At 40.4% G+C, this 19,731-nt stretch overlaps 2 protein-coding genes across 5 annotated transcripts in view; one reads left to right on the top strand and one right to left on the bottom strand.

The window, feature by feature from the left end:
- The window catches only part of USP13 (ubiquitin specific peptidase 13), a 61,502-nt gene that overhangs the window by 40,448 nt on the left and 1,323 nt on the right, over window positions 1-19,731 (top strand). Inside the window, exons 16-22 of the mRNA XM_027647137.1 lie at window positions 1,053-1,079; window positions 1,798-1,941; window positions 2,888-3,054; window positions 3,562-3,724; window positions 5,337-5,421; window positions 6,058-7,123; window positions 15,554-15,560. Coding sequence (XP_027502938.1) covers window positions 1,053-1,079; window positions 1,798-1,941; window positions 2,888-3,054; window positions 3,562-3,724; window positions 5,337-5,421; window positions 6,058-6,151 — 680 coding nt within the window. The 3' untranslated portion in view covers window positions 6,152-7,123; window positions 15,554-15,560. The remainder of the gene's footprint in view (window positions 1-1,052; window positions 1,080-1,797; window positions 1,942-2,887; window positions 3,055-3,561; window positions 3,725-5,336; window positions 5,422-6,057; window positions 7,124-15,553; window positions 15,561-19,731) is intronic.
- The window catches only part of PEX5L (peroxisomal biogenesis factor 5 like), a 105,823-nt gene continuing 98,034 nt past the window's right edge, over window positions 11,943-19,731 (bottom strand). For all 4 annotated transcript variants that reach the window (XM_027647138.1, XM_027647139.1, XM_027647140.1 and 1 more), the window contains 2 exons: window positions 19,441-19,598; window positions 11,943-18,774 (listed from right to left, as the gene is read on the bottom strand). In XM_027647138.1, the coding sequence (XP_027502939.1) occupies window positions 18,570-18,774; window positions 19,441-19,598 (363 nt within the window). In that variant the 3' untranslated portion in view covers window positions 11,943-18,569. The remainder of the gene's footprint in view (window positions 18,775-19,440; window positions 19,599-19,731) is intronic.

Raw genomic sequence — 19,731 nt, 5'->3', positions numbered from 1 at the left:
CATGTCTGCAGAATTGATTAATTCACAGGACAATACTTAGTGCACAAGGGGCCACAATTTAAGATAACAGTTTTCCAGGCATAGATTAAGATTAAAACTTTTATTAATTCTTAAAATACAAGAATTGTTAGCTGCATGTTAGACATGCAGCTGCCGATAGTTCTCTTCTCTGGATGTACATGGCTGTACAGCCCATTAAAAAAGGCTGTCTTAAGGAGATGATGTCAAAAGGCTAACTAAAAGATTTCTAGAGGAGAAAGAAAGAGGAGTGAATAACATGCTATGCTGGCTTTTCCCCCTTTAAATACAGTTTCTTTTATGCTAAAGTTCAGAAACAAGAATATTAGAATGTCCTCCTTCCCTGGGTTTCTTTGGAAAACAAAATGGTTTATGGCTAGTAAAATGATGCCCTAGTGAATGGCTAGTAAAATGTGCTAGTTTATGGCTAGTAAAATGTTACCTTAGACCCAGGTTGTTGCAATTTCATCGGGTGCCTCAGTATTTAATACGAAACCAGTAATGCAACTACTCTCATGACATGATGGCCCCATTTGCTTGGATATTTTTAATAGAAGTGGCATAATATCAAGCTGTATGTAGGTGAAAGGACACCAGTACCTGAAATTGTATGCAGAGCAAGGATATGGCAAAATTCAGTTCTCTAAAGGTTTTAATTTCATCCCATATCTGTAGAAGTTTCTCACAAAGGCCTGTTCCTTCTTACCCTCTTGTTGAATGGACTGATCTAGTTTTAGTGTAAGTGCATGGCTGATGGTACTTTATTTATAACAAAACAGATTCTTGCTTAGGTCAACCATCAGCTTTATTTACTACTGGTTTTTAGTACCATGACACTTTGCTCTGAACTAAGGGAAATTACTGCTCTAGTTCATGGCAAAAACATCGGGGATGTAAGGATGAGCGTGCCCTGTCTCTGTGAGGTCAAATGTTTCTATGACTTTAAAAATACGGAATTGTTTTTTCACCTATGGATCTACTTAGCCTGCATATAAGTCCTTTTCCCTGTTTTTTTTTCCATTCTTAATTTTCAGATCGTATGACGAACCATTTAATGGAGTGTACGTATCTCATTTTTCTGAGACTGGTATTTCAGCTGCTTAAAAGGTTGTCATGCTAATGGCTTCTCATCATAGAGATGCATGAAATGTTGCTCCGCATGCTTCTAAATAACAGCTGATTTCTGTACTTGTTCAGCATTTACTTCCACGTGTGCAGGATTCTCTTAAAAAAGAGTCTGTAGTAGCATCAGTGTAGCCAGAATATGAGCTGCTCCTCCATCTGCTGCTCCTCAGGAGGATCTTGCAGTTCTGGAGGTCACAGCTGCTTGATCCTGGCTTCCTCTGGACAGTGATTTAATCTAAAACTGTCATTCAGAGATGAAGTTCAAGTGGACACTGATATATCTGGCAGGTGTTGTTTCTCTAACCTGCAAGATTCTGCCTTTGAGAGGTGCTTGCTTTTGGCTGCCACTTCTAGCTAAGTTCACCCTCTGACTTCCTCACCCCTTGAAATTCAGTGGTGAGGTTTCTTAATAAATAAAGTCCTGTAGTCATCCATCAAGGTTTAATGATCTGTGTGGATTACTGTGACAAAAGATTATCTCTAAGTCCATAGCAACTACTGTAATGCTGTGTACAAGGCTTATGGCTGTGGGTTTATTGAAGTACTAAACCAAATCCAAGGGATAGGTACTGTAATATGTGGCACCATGAATAACAATAAGACATACAGTGGATGAAATTAGACTTTGATGTTTTAGAAGGTCTTTTCTTGTAGCCCTAGATATTGATGAGTCTTCAGTTATGCAACTGGCAGAGATGGGCTTTCCTTTGGAAGCATGTCGGAAGGCTGTGTACTATACAGGCAACCTGGGTGCTGAAATTGCTTTCAACTGGATCATTGCACACATGGAAGAACCAGGTCAGTGACTGGAATGTGTAAGTTAAACTCAGTTCCTCATTGTGTATTTTGGCAGTCAGTAGAAATTTTATAATGTGTGACAGAGAAACAACGGCCCCTTCCCCACCTGGGAAACCTGGAGATGTGAGTGAATTTTCCTAAACTGCTCCTGGGATGTGCAGAACTTGATCATTATGTGGTATCCTCTGCCTAGAAGAAGACAACAAACTAAGCTACACCAGAAGTACACTCTCCTGTCCTCACCAATGGTGTGGGCCAGCTCTGTGTTTCCACCCTTTGGCTAGGTCCGGGCTGCTAAGGGGGAAACTGACTTGTGATCAAGTGTAAGTACAAAGAATCCTGTGGTCTGGATGCTTTTCTTCCATATGAGCCTAGCTCAGGCTAGAGCATTCATGCTGTACTTAGAACCTGGGCTATCTAGTGATGGACAGGGCTGCTAGATGTTCTCCACGTCCTGTGTTTCATCCATACAAAGTTTGGGCTACTGATCCAGCACTGGGTATATCTGAGTACTCCCTTGCCAGGAAACTCCAGATTTGGTTAAGTTCATGCTTCACCATGGGCTTTTGTGCTGCTTGTGTAAATGGGGAATGAGTTTCACTTGGGCTTAGCTGACATTTTCAGGAATGGAGTCAGTTCATTTTACATCTGTGCACTGGGTTGTCTATTATCCTGGTGACATCATTGCTTCCATACCAATCTGTGCTACTTTCCTTCTGCAATGTGCAAAGTTATTCCAGTCTGCTAGATATTTTGTAATGTGCACATTTGTTTTGGTTTTTTTAAGGCTTTCCACACATCTAAGTCCCAATTTAGATGCCAGTGAAATGAACTTACATTGATTTTGGGACTGCTTTTGAGGTCCTGCTTGTTTGTTTGTGTTTTTTGTTGACTTTTCAGTTCAGTGAGGCAAAAGAATGAACTGATGAATATTTGTTTGTTCCAGACTTCGCTGAGCCATTGGTCGTATCTGCATTTGGAGAAGTTGCTTCCAGTGGGGCAGCAGCATTAGGAGCTATAGGATTAGATAACCAGCCCCCTGAAGAGATGGTTGCAATTATCATTTCCATGGGATTCCAAAGGAATCTAGCAATTCAAGCGCTGAAGGCAACAGTGAGTTCCATGGATTATTGGTAGCACTTGAATTTTGTTTCATGTTCTGTACTTTGTACAGGTGCATGCTCAGATGCCTTTGAAATGTGTATAAAAATCCAGTTAGTGGATGATCCACCAGAACTATTCTGGCACAGTGTGGGATGCCTGACTTCTCTGGAGTGGGGAAGGTGGTTTGTGTGTTTCACTCAAAGTGTGGAAGACAGTGAGGAAAACTTACCTGCTTTTACTATCAGCTGAACAATAACCTGGATGCCTAAAGGCTATGTGTCTGCAAGATAAGAACATGGATGGGGTCATGGATCTTAGTTGTGAGATTATTTCTTTTCCATATTCCAAGCTTCTGCAGAGTGTTTGTTGAATACTGTTTTACTTGGAGGTAGACTGTGTACCTTACAAGTTTTAAGTGCTGTTAACATGATCCTTACTCTGTTCAAAAACTGTTGAGCGGCAGCATGATGGTAGAGAATGTATTAAAGGCTGCTCTTTTGATTATTTGGCTCACAGAACAATAACTTGGAGCGTGCACTGGAATGGATCTTCAGCCACCCTGACCTTGAGGAAGAAGGTGAACCTGCCTTGGACACGATGGATATGGAGAACAATGCTAATGCCAATATCCTTGCAGACACAGGGTCAGAGGGACCCAGGATCAAAGATGGGCCTGGAAGTAAGTTCTCCTTCAGCTTAGAACTGGTTATCACGTTGTTGTGTCACACCTATACCATTCATAGAGCTCCTTCCTGTTTTGAAAGTAGTTACTGCACCTTTTTGGACATGATCCAGATAATTCACTTCCAGTCTTGCTTCTGGGCTTGGTTGGCTGCTGAATTCTGTGGGCTGTGTTTGCTCAGAACACTCTTTGCTTGGACTCACTGAATAACCTGAGTCCGAGTTTGTTGTTACCAGAGCATGTAAGTCTGTCCTGGCGAAGATTTACTTTTTGTTTTGTTGCTATAAGATAAAAAGACAGAGAAAAGCTGCAATGTTTAACTCCTCAGAGTCTGAGCCTCCTAAAGACAACGCTGCTGTTACAGACCACCTGAGTTTCTGTCCTCCTGTGGTCTGCTGGACAGTTTCATAATCCCTTCAACCAAACTCCTTGTTCAAAATATGTGAGATATAGTTTGTATCCTGCATGTGCTGCTTTTGTTTTGTTTTCTTTTGGTTGAGATTCTGTCATACTACTGCTAAATAAACCACAAGATGGAGCTAAGGTACAGCAGGCAGAGTTGTGAAGCAGGCAAAGAACCTGATGTAAGTGGAACAGCACTGAAGTACAAAAGCTCAGTGGTGGTGCTAACATAAGGATAACACATAACATTTTTTGAAGGGCCTTTAGTGACCAGTTCTAAAAACTGTAGTATGTTTTAAACTTCTACCTCTGTTCTTGAATGTAAAGGTCTTATGAAAAAAAAATTAACAGACAATTTTATTTTTGTTTCTGTGGTTGCTACTGTTATATTAGCATTATAAATATCAACCTTAATTCTTTTGGAGACATGGGAAACACTGATTATTGTTAGGTTAAAAAAAAAGATTTGGAATAATTAATTTTTGTGGTACTTAGCCTTTATAGACTGAGACCTTTTACTGATTGCCTGAAATCCTGATAACCAACATGATTCTGTAAAATGGCTCCAGAAAGCCCTCTCCACCAAAATCCAGGCCCATGTCCTTATGCAATGAAAAAAGGTACCCTTTCACTTTTGGTGGTAATTTGGGTGAATGGCATGAATGGGTGGGGATGAAGAACTAATGCTGAGTTCCCCAGGGACTTTAGGCACAAAAATTGTCCTTGTGTTAAAGGAAGAGGTTTCTTTCCTGTCCTTTCTTTTATCGACTGCTAAAATATAAACTTCTGGATTTTATTTGATTTTTAGGGGATCTGTGATCACACTTACAGACATGGCTAATTTGTGTGCAGAATGAACTCCATATCTGGCACTTTCTGTGATGCTGTCTGTGAACTGGGAATGAATCTGCTGTTTTCTTTCCTGGTAGGGGCTGTGATCACAGCCCTGGTGTGTGCACAGGTCTGTGTGGGTTTGATTAGGATTGGTTTGATGTTTGACAGTGAATCTGATGTTTGACAGTGAACCTGACCAATAGGTAGAGTGAGAGTATGCTGCGGTGCTAACAGAAACTCTGTTTGGGGGTGCAGAGTGTGAGTTAGGAGTGCTCAGCTGATTCTCCAGTATTAGAAAGAACATTTCCCCTGGAGTCATATTTCATTGTTAGGAATAAAAACCTTATGATACCATTTGTACTTCTTAAAACAGGATATGAGCTGTTTGGGTTCATCAGCCACATGGGAACATCCACGATGAGTGGCCACTATGTTTGTCATCTCAAGAAGGAAGGAAGGTGGGTGCAACTGGGAGACTCACACAGGGATAAGCAAATGCTTGGTTTGAGGCATGAATCTCTACAGTGCAGAGTGTGCTCACGGCAGACAACACGTGTTTTACCATCTATACATTTCCCAACAAAGAAGTGAAATCTGTTACAGATTGTAGATGTGAGTCAGCTCTGATTCCACTGAGGTCTGGGCTGAAATGTACCATTGGCTCTCCTGTGCTTGCTGTTACAAATTTCTTCAGTTTGGGGCATTGGTTCTGTATCTGGCTTAGTTTATCTGAGCTGTCCCCCTCTTCTTTTTGTTCCCCACTGATAGAAAGCCATCAAACTATGGGCTGATACTAGTATTGCTGGTACCGTGGTGCTGATCTGGGCTGTGATTTTGATACACTCCCATTATCTGGCATTGGGAATCCCTGATTTTTCTTCATTTGAACTGTAACAAGACATGCCTCTTCATTTCCCCCTTCCTTTTCATTTCCTGGCTCTACCAACACTCTACTTTAGCTGTTTCTCTGATTTTTTATTCTTGTCTAATTTTAGATTTTAAGCTCTTTGAAGTTTGTGTCTGAGAAGTCCCTGATAAACTAGTGATGATTTTCATACACACAGAGTGTGATCCATCTTTTTTTTTCCTTTCAGATGGGTGATCTACAACGACCTCAGAGTCTGTGCCTCAGAACGACCTCCCAAAGACCTGGGCTACATTTATTTTTACCATAGGATAGCAAGTTAGACCTCAAATCTATTTCCTGGCCTTAAGAAGCCATAAGCCTTTTTAACCTGCCCAAAAAAGCGTACAATAAAAAAAAAAAAAATCTAAAACCAACAAAAGACCCCTAACCCTTGGACTGCCAAAAAGCAAAAGAAAACATGGGATGTTTATAGTGTATTTAAAAACAGTCATTTGATGCCGCCTTAAATGTTAGACGGGAAATTTCTATTAGGTGCTGTGTAGTACATTGTTTTAAATTTATACACCTTAAAGGCCATGCAGATTACTGGTGGAGTTTGCAGGGAGTGTGGGGAGAAAGTGGAAGCTTCAGTATTGAACAAAAATAGCTGAGTTCATCCCAGCTCCTGCCTGATCTGTCCATGCATCTGTTGAAAACCACAAACAAACATTGGCGTCTTTGGTAACTGGAAGCCAGTGTTTTCAACCAAAGCCCAGACCACTTGTGAAAATCATATAAAAGTTGGAGGGAGAGGGTCTGTGACTGTTCTTCAAAGCAGATCTTACTTCAGAGGTTATTTACAGTGCAGTGAGAAAAGTCAACTAAAGTTATGTCTGTTGAAATTCAGTGGTATAATATTTTGATTTGCCTTTTTGATGCATAAGTCTAAGAGCCTAATGGAGATAAAAGCAATCTCCTATCAGTGCCCAGTACATTTTCTGCCAAAGAGAAATAATAGATTTTATTTTTGCAGACATAGATTTCTTCATCTTCTCTTGACTGTTCATTTTGCAAGTTCTTCCAACAGATACAGGACTACAGATGGCTAAAAGAAGCAGACTTCCTGACTATGAAATTAAACACATACTCTCAGGAAAGGCAAGGCTATTATTTAAATTTGGTTTTCATATGGAGGAGGTAAGGAAGGGTTTAATGTCCTGTTATATTTACGTCTGGGAAACTTGCATCTAGACAACTCATAATCCAGCTGAAATCAACTCCCTGACGAAGTATTCACAGTGAAAGTTTGCTCTGTGAGGGGGGTGGAGGGTGGGTTGAAATTGCTTAGTAGAATTGCTGATTTATTGATTTGCCCCTCTCTCTCCCCTTAAAAGAACCAAACAACAAAACCCAACAAGAACAAAAAAACCTTGAATTGGTATTTCAGCTTTCTTAAAACTTGCAAACACACCAATAATCTGATCTCTTCCACAGACACCTTCTGAAAGGTGTTTGATGTCTCTGGCATGGTTTAAGGGGTGGGTAGGTAGGGGCTGGCCTTTCCTGTCTGTTTTTGTTTTTTTGGTGTTATTTCAGTTTGTTTTACAATGAAGAATATATATGTGGGCTTTTAAGTTATATTTGAAAACACTAATTCTAGAAAAATTACAATGATGAGTGTGAAACCTTTCATGATTCCAAAAAATACCCCAAAGGTTCACAGTGTTGGCCACTGCTTAGAGACTGTTGCTGGAGTTGCCTTGTACAATGTTACTGAGCCCTCAAAATAAATTGCAACAGTCAAAAAACCCTCTTCCTTATGAAGTGGAGGAGAACCAAGGAAGTGTAATTACATTTTCTCTGCAGTCAGTTCCTACAACTTTAATAGCAAAAATTCAGGCAGCTACACACTACAGAAGAGAACCCAAATTAAATGTCTAGGTACGAGTAGGGTATTTCATTTTTTTCCCAGTGTTTGGGGGAAAATAGTTCTCCCTCTGATCATAAAGCCTCACGCAGAGCCAAAAAACACTGTTGTTTTTTTAATCAGTTTTTGATCTTAAAAGATTTGGAGAGAAATTCCAGTGCAATAATTCTGTACAGTGTAAAGGTGCCTAATGCTGGGAAGCTCCCAGCACTTAGTGCTCTTATTGACACAGAATCATGGTGTCCTAGCATATTAATAAGTGTCCCCTGTGAGATTCAGCTGCCTTGTAATTATTGAGCCACCAGTTCTGGATGAAATAAAAGCTGCCAGTAATTTTTTTCCTTCTTCCATGTTTTAGATAGTTGTATACTTCACCAGAAAATGGCAGATCTGAAAATGGGATCAGCAAATTATGCAGTGATACATCGTCTATTTAAAGTGAAAGAGCAAAACTTCCTATACCTACATGTTTTTTCATTCTGGTAGTAGAAAAAGGAGAAAAGGCCTTTTTATTTTTCCCCCTTTTAAAAAAACAAATGTTTTGCTTTTTTTTTTTCATTCACAATTATATTCCAAGGAAGTTCAGCACAACAGCTTCCCTCTTGCCTCATGAACTTAAAGGGCTATTTATAAACTAACAAGATCTGGTGGCCACTGCCTTTTTATTTAGAAACGTTGGGTAAATAAAGGCCAACAGAGTAATTCCCATGTTCATTATTAAACTGGAAGCATGGCTGGTCTTGTAGGATCAAGAATGGAGCTTGGACTATTGCAAACTATTTTTCTGGTGCATCCTTAAACTGTAATGGCTGTGGGACTGCCTGATGTCACAAGGCACACTTGGAAGGCTGGGAGGAGATAAACTGGAAATAGTAACTGAAAGGGGAGAACCCTTGGCTGGCTGTGTAAGGGAACTGTAGCAGCTCAGCTCCTGTAAGTTCTTTTTAGTTCATGACTTGTGTTCTGCCCTCCCAAAACCACTGAGCTGGTCAGGAGTGCAGGGAGCAGTTTAGAGGAAGGGCTTACAGGACTTCTGAAATTTAGCAGTTAGAAATGTGTTAGAAATTCTTCGGTCAGCTGTTTGAGGCATTATTTTATTCTCTCCCAAAGCAGTGGCTTCCCTTCTTTTTCAAATTGCTGGTTAAGTTGTCTGCCTTTTGTGATGGGATATGTGTGAAGAACATCTTGAATCTGGAGGAACAGGATGTAAACTCCTGACTCTTCAGCCTAAGGTGGGGGAGAGGAGTTTGTTTTGGTGGTTTCTTCTTTTTTGTTTTGTTTTTTAAACTACGGCATGCAGAAACCACACTCAAACAGCCCGTACTGAATAATTTATCAGGCTTTGGCTGCTAAAATTTACATGTGCTGAGTTGTGCTGGGCCAGACCTCAGTACACAACCTGGGCACACTCCCTGTGTCTGGGTGGTGGAAGAGCTGCTGGGGAGTTCAGTGTGCTGAGGGCTTCTTGCAAAAAAAGAGATGGAGGAAGAAAAATCACTGTGAGCTGTTTGAGACAATCTAACCTGAGAATTACGGCAAGCCAGGACTTGGCAGTGAATAATTCTCTTATTTCTCAGACTAATTTTTACTTCCATGTATGATACATTTAGGTTAGGAAATTGGAAGGAAGAAAAACTCAACAACTTCTACTTGTTTAGAATAAAAATTAATTTATTCAGAGCTACGGTTTTACAACAAGTGCAGATGTTTCTGAACTCCCATCACTTGAAACTCTACTGGGTTCAGTGACATTACCTCTGACTCACTTTAGTGGAACAGAAACCAGCCTCAGCCCAGTTCTTTGCTTCAGGCAGCCTCCACTGGGCCACAGAACACATTTGGAATATTGGTGCAACCAGAGCTCATTAGATTGCTTTAAAAGCCTCTCCAATTCATTCCTTTTGTTCTCCATTCTGGCAGCAGCCATTTTTATCCTCTTTGCTGCTTTCATGCATTGAAAGACTATGCAAAATATGTAACTGGACATTTTATTGTTTTCCCCATCACCCTTCCTACTTTAATGGCTGAGATCAGTGTCTGATTTCTACTCACTCTTCAGTGGTTTTACTGTTGTATCCTGGAAGTGTCTGTCCTGGTTTACTTTGCACCACTCAGAGTTGTTTGCTTGAAGCACTGTTAACTTTTTGGAGAGTATTTGTCCAAGATGAGAAAGGTTGTGAATGACATTGTTGCAACTGTTTTAAATTAAAAAGAAATATTCTCACATCTGGTGACTGTGTGGATTCTTGCTTCTTTCTTTCCTGTCTGAAGAGGAATAGACTGAATGTGCTTTGATTCTACCTCTTTTCTTATTCTTTATGATCACTTCTGGTGTTTTACTTAAAAAAAATAACATGCAGAGGGAACAGAGAGGTTCATGAGAGTCTTGATTTCTTGTGACTCCTGGGTGCATCTGTTTTCCTCACGTGTAAGGACTTTACATAGCAATGTGACCACTGGGAGTCTGGTAGGTGCAAGAATAGGCCAAAAAAGAAGAGTGAGGATGACAAGCATTTCTACTTTTTATAGGATCATGAAACCAGGAACTGGAGGAGAGGTAAAAGAGGTAAATCTGCCAGGCTCTGAGTGACACTTCCTGATGTGGAAATAGAGGACATGTGACATGTTGAATGATAAGAAATGTAAAGTTGGTTCAGCTTCTGAAATCCAAATTTAATGATCTGTTTTGGTCTCTTTTCTATGACAGATGTCCTTTGTGACCATGGCAAGTCACACCACACCGTTCACACCACTTGTAGCAGCTGGCAGAGGTGGGAGAGTGGCTCCTTGTGCAAGCTGAAGGGCTCTGTTCAGACTTCATCCAAGAATTCCCTGTGTAGGATTTGTACTTGCTAGCTTTTACAGACTGTTTGTGGGAGGTGGTATTGGATAATTCACAAGTTACCACACTCTTCTCTCCCTCACTAAAGCGGGAAGTAACACCTCTGTCCCTCAGGTGTACTACAGGCTTAACTTGAATAAGGGAGGCACTGACAGCTGTGGTGGAAGACAAATGCCATAAAATTATTGAAGACAGATACTGCATGACTGACAGCTGGTGTGGAGTGGGTGATTGTGTTTTCAGATGTCTTCACCAGTATCCTTCCCTGACTTTTTGAGCAGTTTTTTATGTGTATTTGGTACTAATGCTTTTCTCCCAACCACTGTCTTTGGCTTCAGGATGACAGTGCTGTGTTCCTGATCTGGGTTCCTTACAGAGCATGTAGCTCATGGGTATTCCTGTTGCTGCTTTGTTGGTACATTTGAGCAGCAAGAACTAAACTAACCTTTGTATCTCCTGGCAAAACACACCAGTGTCAAGAGCCCACAATTACTTTCATCCTAAGCCTTAGTGTGTTTTTAATGTCTCTTCCCTTTTCTCCTTTAGTGGAGGGTTCTGGTTAAAGCCATATTCAGACAGCTTTATTTTTGCTGTGGCTCTATCTTCTAGTTCTTTTTCCTGGAGCAACCTACATGTTCATGGAGAGTGTCAGCCTTCAGATCCTTGCTGATGTGGTCCTGCTTTGTCCTGTCACAGCCCCCCAAGCTGTCCACAGCCCCCAGCTTTTCTGTCCACAACATCATACAGGAATTTTTGTCCCTCATGTCTGTGCTTACGTTGGTGTCTCATAGGAAAAGCATAGAGTAGGAATGGTATCATCCTTATCAGCTCCTTTGCCTCATCCTGTGAAAGCCAAAACTGAAAAATGCCGATAGCAAACTCCTACTATGGTGTTTGGGAAATTGCTTTAGTAGTGATTTCAGTCACTGAAAGTTGGGTTTGTTTTTTTTCATAAGGATTGTTTTGTGATATTATTACTTCTGGTTTAATTGTTGCATGGTCTTCAGGAAAAATTCTGATCTACTTTTTTCCCATTTTCTTCATATGGACTGTTTGTGCAAAAGCTTTTGGGCCAGGCTTCAGCTGAAATAAATTCCAGCTGTAAATATAATTGATCAACATGTTGAAATAAAAATAAATTCTAAAAATAACTCTACCTCAGAGTAGCAATGAATTTATGAAAAATGAGAACAAAAGCATATTCTGGGCTTAATTTTTAAGCAGAGAAACATGTTCACTTTGCAAACAATAGGACAGAAGACCTCATTGAAAAAATCTTCTTTCAGTTGGAGATGTAGATCCCTCCTTTCAGTTCATGTAATTGTAGTCAAGACCATTCTCAAATTGAAAAGAGATTTTGAAATATTTGAAGCCACAGACAAAGTTTATTTTTAAAACATATTTAAAAATCGCACAGTTATAAATACAGGTAAATAAATACAATTTAATATGTGGAAAAGAACCCAAGGAAGGCATGCTTCCATTACAGTACAAAAATACTACATCAAGTGTGGTGCTCTGCAAATAGTCATCTATGACCTTAATAAATTTAACACATCCAGTATGCACATAGTTCTTTTTTTTTTTTTTGAGGAAATAAGTTATTTTTAAACAGCAGTGCAAGGAAACACCAAATTAAAGCATCAGTAAACTAAAGGTCTGTGTTTAATATTATACACAGCTGATAATGCACTAAGTATACAGAGGCAGAGCTACCTGTAGTAAGAAACTGATCTTTTACCCCGTTATGTTCTTACATTCAGATTCTTAATCTGGGTCAATATGAGCCTTGGTAACGGAATGTAAACATTCAGGTGTCGGGCTGAGCTCCCACCTCCGCACCCACCGCCCGCCCTGCCAGGCCTGGCACCTGCCACACTTCCCCCTCACACCGGCAGGGAAGTGAGCAGGGCAGGGCTGTGCAGCAGCAGGGCTCTTCAGATGGCCCGGGTGAAAGTATCTGCCAACCCTATAATCTCTTCTTTCCCGTATGTTGGCTTAAAAATAAAGCCAAAAGAACTGATGCAAGATTGCAAAGGTTTTTTTCAAACAGTTTACAGCGTACAGAGGAAGCCACACAGAATGCCTCTCAAAACTATATAGTTTTATTTTACTCTAGATATGTTATACTCTGATATATAAAATATATTTATAAATTTCTTTCATTTTTCTGAATTTACAATAGCTTACTGATATTAAAAAGGCTATTCAAATTAAAGGTTTAGCCAATGTTGATGGCATTCTGTAAAGGTAGAAGGGGAAAAAAGATCAAAGCACATCAAGTCTTGACCATGCAAGCTTGCTCAATGGGCTGTCACATATGCAAGCATTTGTAAAGTTACAGCAAATTTAGGAAAATTTAGATTCCTTCTGTCTCTCTCCCTTGTTGAATGCCTGTTACTTTGTGGGCTGAGGCTCTGAAACTTCCCGGGATTCTGTGACATGCCTGTTTTTCACTTTGCCTAGGTTTGTTCAAAGTGTCAGTGATCTCTTTATGCCTGGCACTTCTTTTTTCTGATTTATTTCACCAGTCCAAAACCAGTAGAACTATAATGAAGGAATCTGACTTCTAGCCTAGGTAAGGTTTGAATAGTAGATAATACTGTATTGCATATCCACCGTTTTTTTTCACAACGTGCAGTGCATTTTGTCTTATTGTTTTTGTCTGTGAATACTTGGCATATTATAAACATTTATTACATAAATTCACTGTACAGACTGCTAAGCTGACAACACTGGTGACCAGAAATCACATTTTTTTCAACTGTGCAGGTTATTCATGCGAAATAACTAATATGTCTCATTTTGCAGATGCAAGTTTGGGCAAAAGAGATCTACAACCAATTTACGTTTTGCTCCATTTCTCACTGGCTCTAACAGACAATGTCTGCCAGTAGTTGTATCAGTTATTATTTCTGCCATGGTGGCTTTTGTGTCCTGGGGGCCCATGCTCTATGGATGTTTCTGGGATCACCTGGTTGCTCCGTTGGTGTTGTCAGGGTCCTCCTTTTCAGGCCCAGGTTTTCTAAATTTGGTTTATTAGCTTAACTCCATATGCTGAGGTTTCAGATGAGTTAAGTGTCTTCAGCTGGAGGTAGCAGATGTTCAGATCTTGTGAAGTTTTACATCTACATATTTCAAATAGGACATTGAACACTGAGCTGTTTTCAGAGCTACTGGGCAAGTTTGAAAAACCTGGCCATGGTAAGAGAGTGCAGACTGAGACAACAGGTTTTTCACTGATTCTTGGAATCTTTTTCTCTAGTTTGTGCTGTGGGGTTTAGACTAGAGAAGAAAATGTGAAAATCCAAACATCCAGCTTCCCTGTGAAAGCTGTGCAAATTTGGCTTTTTTAATTCTTGAGAGGATACTAAAACACATCTGCAAAAACTGTTACTACAGATGTCTGTTATTAATTAAACACTTGAAGCAAACATGAAATCCACAACACAAAGTGATTTCTAAGGATGGGATTTTAAAAGGGCTCTGCTTTTGGTCTAGCCTCTTCCAAATAATATGAACAACTCAGATTTGAGTTTGGCAGACGCAAAGTACTTTTAAAATATTCCATAGAAGATACCAATCAGTAGTTTGAAAATACCCTATGTGTAGGCCTCCTGCATGCATTCTGTAAACCCATGCTCAGGTAGCATTACTACATGCATTGGGTTAATACTTCAGAGTGGTTATTGGTTAATATAGCTGCATGCAATATTGTCACATGAGGTTTTGTGTCATTTGAACCTCCCCTTCGATATTTTTACAAGTGCTATGATTTATCAGATCATAACAAAATACCGTTAGATACAGGTGTGTATATCTGTGTACCTAAAGATCAAATCAGTTCTTCAAGCTGACGTAAGCCTGTCCCCACAAAGTTTCTGTGGTCATTACAGTTTAATGGGATCAGCCAGAAATGAGCCTTTTGCCTTCATTGCAAAGCCTCCCTCCATAAATAATCCCCATGATTCCAGTGCCTGTTCAGCACGTGCAGTGGTACCAGAGCCAGCCCTTGCCTGGTCACTGAATACCTGCACATGAGCTGATCATGCAAAGTGCTGAGCTCTCCTGTGAAGGCTCCAGGGTTCCAGTGCTCGGCAGCTTTATGGATCAGGCTTCTAGGTCACAAATATTCTTAAAGCTTTGCAGAGAGAAAGGACAAGGACAGTCCTAAGCTGGGGGTTAGGAAAATGTTTTTTAATTGCATGAAATATAAAATAGAAAAAAGACTCAAAAACTTGGAATCAGTTACCTGGCAGTGATAAATCACCTCTGGAAAAAGAGGGGAGTAACAAGAACAAGAAACAGAGGTGGGAGAGATGGTGATACACCATTGCAGCACTCTGATTTGGCCTCACCCCATAGATGCGTGCAGTTGTTATCCTGAAATGTCTGAGTCTCTTCTCTGCTGAAGCTGCTAGTCTGTGTGTGAAACTGCTTCCTTAGACCTGGGCAACCTTGTGTTTGTGTGTTACCTTCCTCTCCAGGTGAGTGGTGACCTCATCCATGCCGTCTGTGGGACAGCACCACTCCCCTGCTCACACACAGTGCCACCACATGCAATGACTGTTATTTCCCATCTCCCTTCCTTGCACACCTGGGTGTCATGGATGGCAGGAGGTTTTGACTTGGTCGAGCTCACAGGGAGCACTGAGAAGAGGACCCAGATTTGCTGTCTCTCACTCTCAGGCTCAATCTGCTACTGTTTAGCACCCGCCTTATTTATCCCACCTCATGCTTGGTTAGAAGTACAAGTAGATGAGTTTTCTGTTCAGGTTGTTAATATGCTGCAGCCTCCACACTTTTCCTCTTGCTGTTTCAGGCAAATATACGTGCTTGCCCCTGAATATTTAAGGAATGCTGTGGGGAGGTCAGATCTAATCCTGTCTGTTGCACTGACAGTGCTTGGCAGTGGGGGCTAAAGGAGAACAGTAAAGGCCAGGATACTAAAGAAGTCCCCAGAAGTCCCAAGAGCTGCTGAGTCTGACCTGTTAGAGAGAGGTGAGCTCAGTCTCCAGCTGCTCTCCCACACTGACTAGGGCAGAGCTGTGTGAGGAGATGTGCCACTGGCCCCTTGAAGTCTCCCTGGTTTATCCTTCCCCTCTCGCAGTGTCTCGGTCAGTGGTACGTGGTTAACTTGCCATAGGCTGGCTACAAGAGGAGAGAACAGCTGGGATAATCTTCAAGGGTGTGCACCATCTCTTTGGACAGGCTTTGAAGCCCCTGTTCTGTGCAGCAGAACTGCAGTGCTCTTGACTGACCCAGAGGCCTGAGCCTCCCCTTGGGAGGCAGAGTTCAGCCCCTGTGATTTGTCTGCAGGTTACACAGACAGCTCGTACTAATCCCATGGGTGTGGACATGCATCAGCAGATGAGTGTAGTTTGGAGCAGTGCATCTCAGGATAAACTAAAAGCTACTTCCTACTTAGTCTGTTCTTTTTGGAGAGGCTTGGAGTTGCATTAGGTTTTCCTAACAACTGCTGTGTTACTCGTCCATAGGCTGAAGATGATGTTTGGTGAACTGCCATGGGTATCAAATGCCCTTTGTCATTCTGACTCTGGGAAATCAAGTACTTATTTTTTTTTAATTTGCAGATATAAAAATATCTGGTTTTTTAATTTAAAGATATAATAATAAAGTTCCTGAACAGCTAATTCCTCTGGGTAAGCACCGATTATCCTGCACCACAGCATAGAGGATATTCTAGAGAAACTTGTATGATGGCAGGGCATCAAGCAAAATCTAAGCACATATGCCTTTGCTTTACAGCCTCTTCTCAAAACTGCTTCCCTTCTCTCTTATCACTTCCCAGATTCAATTGCACCGCACCTTCTGCTCTGCCTTATCAATAAAGAGCTGTCATCACACATCGCTGTCAAAGCAAAAGAGCAAACTGTTGTCAGCAGATATGAATACAGCAGCCCACTTAGCTAAAGTGACATTCCCAGTCAGTCCCATACCCCATCCTTAGAGAAAGCTGCAGGAATCAGTTATGGAACGATAGATAAACAGGAATATAGATGTAGACAATTAATTAATAAAACACTCATGAAAAATTTCTGTAGCTGTTTCAGCATCTCTGATCTGTGGGGGAGAGTGAGGGGTAAGCCTTTTATTTTTTAATGACTATCAATTCTTTGTATTTAACAGACTATAGATGGTGATTAGATGCAGTGATTACACTGTCTTACATGGAATTTTCCTTTAAGTGGTTGCTGAAAATAACAGACAGCTGCAAGAAACTTAAGGTTTGTACTGGTGAAACTGTCCAACTCCCACAGAGCTTCTTTCTCTGTGATCTGTGCAGTTGGATTTCTTTTTTATCTGGTTGAGCTGGATTTTTCTTTTAGTGTTGTTTATAAGAAATGTGCCATTTGTCCCACTTTACCACATTCCATTCCATTAAATTCCTGACCACAGGTCAGCACAGTAGCCATCTAATTACACTTTTTCTCTCTCACTATTTTGGAAAAACATTAAAAATATCAGCAACTGAAAATCACCTCCTAAAAATTTCTATTCCTTCTTTGATTGATGCATTCACCCTGAGCTAAATGTGTTTGATTGTAGCCAATCAATCCATTCATCATGTGGAAATGTACTGCCCCAACACTGTTCCCCATTCATCCAATCAGGGAAAATTAAGATGGTGTGTTTATATACACATTTGTAAGTAGCTACACATATATGGTGTTATATAAGGATTTACTCTGCTCTCCTGGAGGTCACAGAGACTCTTGCTACTGTTTGTCATAATAGCAGGATCAAGTCTTGGTCTCAATCCTACAAGCACTATATAGACCAATTTCTTCAGGGAAAGTTTTCCCTTGAGCATGGTCTGCAGGCAGTAACCCCTATGAAGATTTTTCTTTATTTGCAATAAAGATCTGTGGCTTTTTATGTTCTGAAATGACATCATTTGCATACAACATGTATGTGCATGCACATGCATGTATATGTATAGTACCTGATGGATGCATAATAGAATAATCTTTCTAGTTGTTAATGCAGTTTATACTGTATTTGCATCTCTCTAAACATAAGAATATTGAAAACCCTCTCGTTACATTTCAGGAAATGATAGTTGGTCCTCTATGCCAACAAGGCCATCCTGTACATTCTGTTGTTGGTAATAAAAATAAAAGCATAGCACTATTTTACAAAAAGAAAGATTAAAGTGCATAAGTACACAGATAGGTGCAGACCCTGCCATGAGCTCCTTTGAAGCAAACAGACTCTGTCCGAGATCAAGGACAGCTGGTTTGAACAGTAACAATTCTAGTGCAAATTGCCCCTTCTGCTGGCAACACTCGGCCTCCACACTGGTACCCGACCTCATCCCATAGACCTCCATGGACAATGTTCCTCCTGACATTGCACATGGTTTATAATCCTGCAGAACTGGGCCCAAATTAATTGAGGTACCTTTGGAAGCAAAAACTGGTTGCCAGCTAATAGATATGTCCAAAACAAAACACATCCATTTTACATGCATCTACTTTCAGAGCTGTGTTAAAAACGGACCTTGAGAAGAATTTTCATCAAAGAAATCAAAGGATAGGGAATCCCCATTGTGGGGCAAAGTGGGGCCAGCATAGTGCAACGAGCTACTAAGCAGGTTCCTTGGATGCACTGCTTGCTGTTCTAATGTGCAATAGCCATTATCTAGGTTTGTTCTTAGTATACATTTTTTTGTAAAGCTGTGTATATATAGAAAGATATAGCTTGCATGGGATGAAGGTTCTTCAGAAATTCCTATTTCATCTAATTCAGGGCTTTGTCAGATTACCACAGCTCATTTCAATCATTTGAATTTGAATTTATTTACAGTATTTTTGTGCTTTTGAACTTTTCCTTTTTGAATAATATCTGAAATAATTCCTCTATTGATCTACAGTCATGATCTGTTGGAAAATGTGGTCATTTTGGGATGAGTATTAAAAAAGTTCTGTTTCCTAATACAATTTAGTCAATTTGTGGATACTTTTTATTACGGCTCTAGATTAAAAGCTCTTAAGAGAATGTCTAGATCACCCACATTGGCAGCTTGAAATAGTTCTGGCTGGTCCATCATAGACAGAGCAATTCGAAGTGCAGCCCAAATATTGCCTGATAGAGCAGGGTGGGGAACCTGTTGTTGATTCCTGCTTTTTCTTTGCAAACTGAGAGCAGTGAGAAAATTGCTGACAGCCTCTCTGTAGGGAAGAGGGAAAAAAGACAGAATAGAGTAAAACTTTCTAAAGTTCCATGCCAGACTCTAATGCATTATTTTACCGTGCAGTTCATCAGTCTCTTCATGTTGTTCTTGTTTGATTTTCATTAAACAGGTGGGCATGGCTTGTAGTAATGCAAAGCTGAGTCTCTTCATACATCTAGGAGTAGTCTTCATTGCAGTGTAGCTCCCCATCATCTTACCTGTCTTAACCTGACAGCTGGAATACCATCCTTCAGTCCTGAAGGATATACTGCAAGTGTTTTTGGTGACATTAACTACTTGAAGCAGTTTAACTGAAGTTTCCCTTCCAACAACGGGCTCTTATATTTTCTTTTACAAATGCTCTTAAGCACAGGACTAAGTTTAAGTGCAAGAACAATCTCACTAATTATAATAGTACTTTCACTTAAAGCTAAAAAATGCTTAAGCAGCTTGGTAGTTTTATTATGTAGAATTTGTGGCTATAAGAAAAGTACCATTGCTTTGCTAGTACTTCATAAAAACTAATGACAAAATTTTACAACAGCCGAGATTATGCAGCTATATTCTGATTACTTTTTTTTCTTAGATAGCTTCAGCCAGAAGATGAATCTTCACTTGGTAGTTGTGATCCCTGACTTTCTGTGTACACATTTTTTTAACTTACCTGTATGCCCCTAGGTTGATGCAGCTTATCCCTAAATTGTATCTGGACCTAATGAAGCCAGGCTGTATTTCCAGAGCGCGTGTATAGGCCTCGACAGCTTCTTCACTGCGATCCCCGTTTGCCAAGGTCGCTCCAAGACGGTTCCATAACGTATAGTCCTGGTGAAAAAACGAGTTTTTCTACTGTATGTGTCAAAAAGGGACAGAATAGCTCGTTTTTGCTTGCAAAGTTAGGAGGACTGCAGTAAATAACAGTGTTGTATCTTAATTGACACAGAATGTGAGGTTCTGA

The sequence above is a fragment of the Corapipo altera genome, unplaced genomic scaffold (genome assembly GCF_003945725.1).
Source record: "Corapipo altera isolate COAL_440 unplaced genomic scaffold, ASM394572v1 113, whole genome shotgun sequence".
In the NCBI taxonomy this organism is placed as follows: domain Eukaryota; kingdom Metazoa; phylum Chordata; class Aves; order Passeriformes; family Pipridae; genus Corapipo; species Corapipo altera.
Note: the sequence above shows the minus strand (reverse complement) of the source record. Positions and strands in the feature narration are given on the sequence as shown.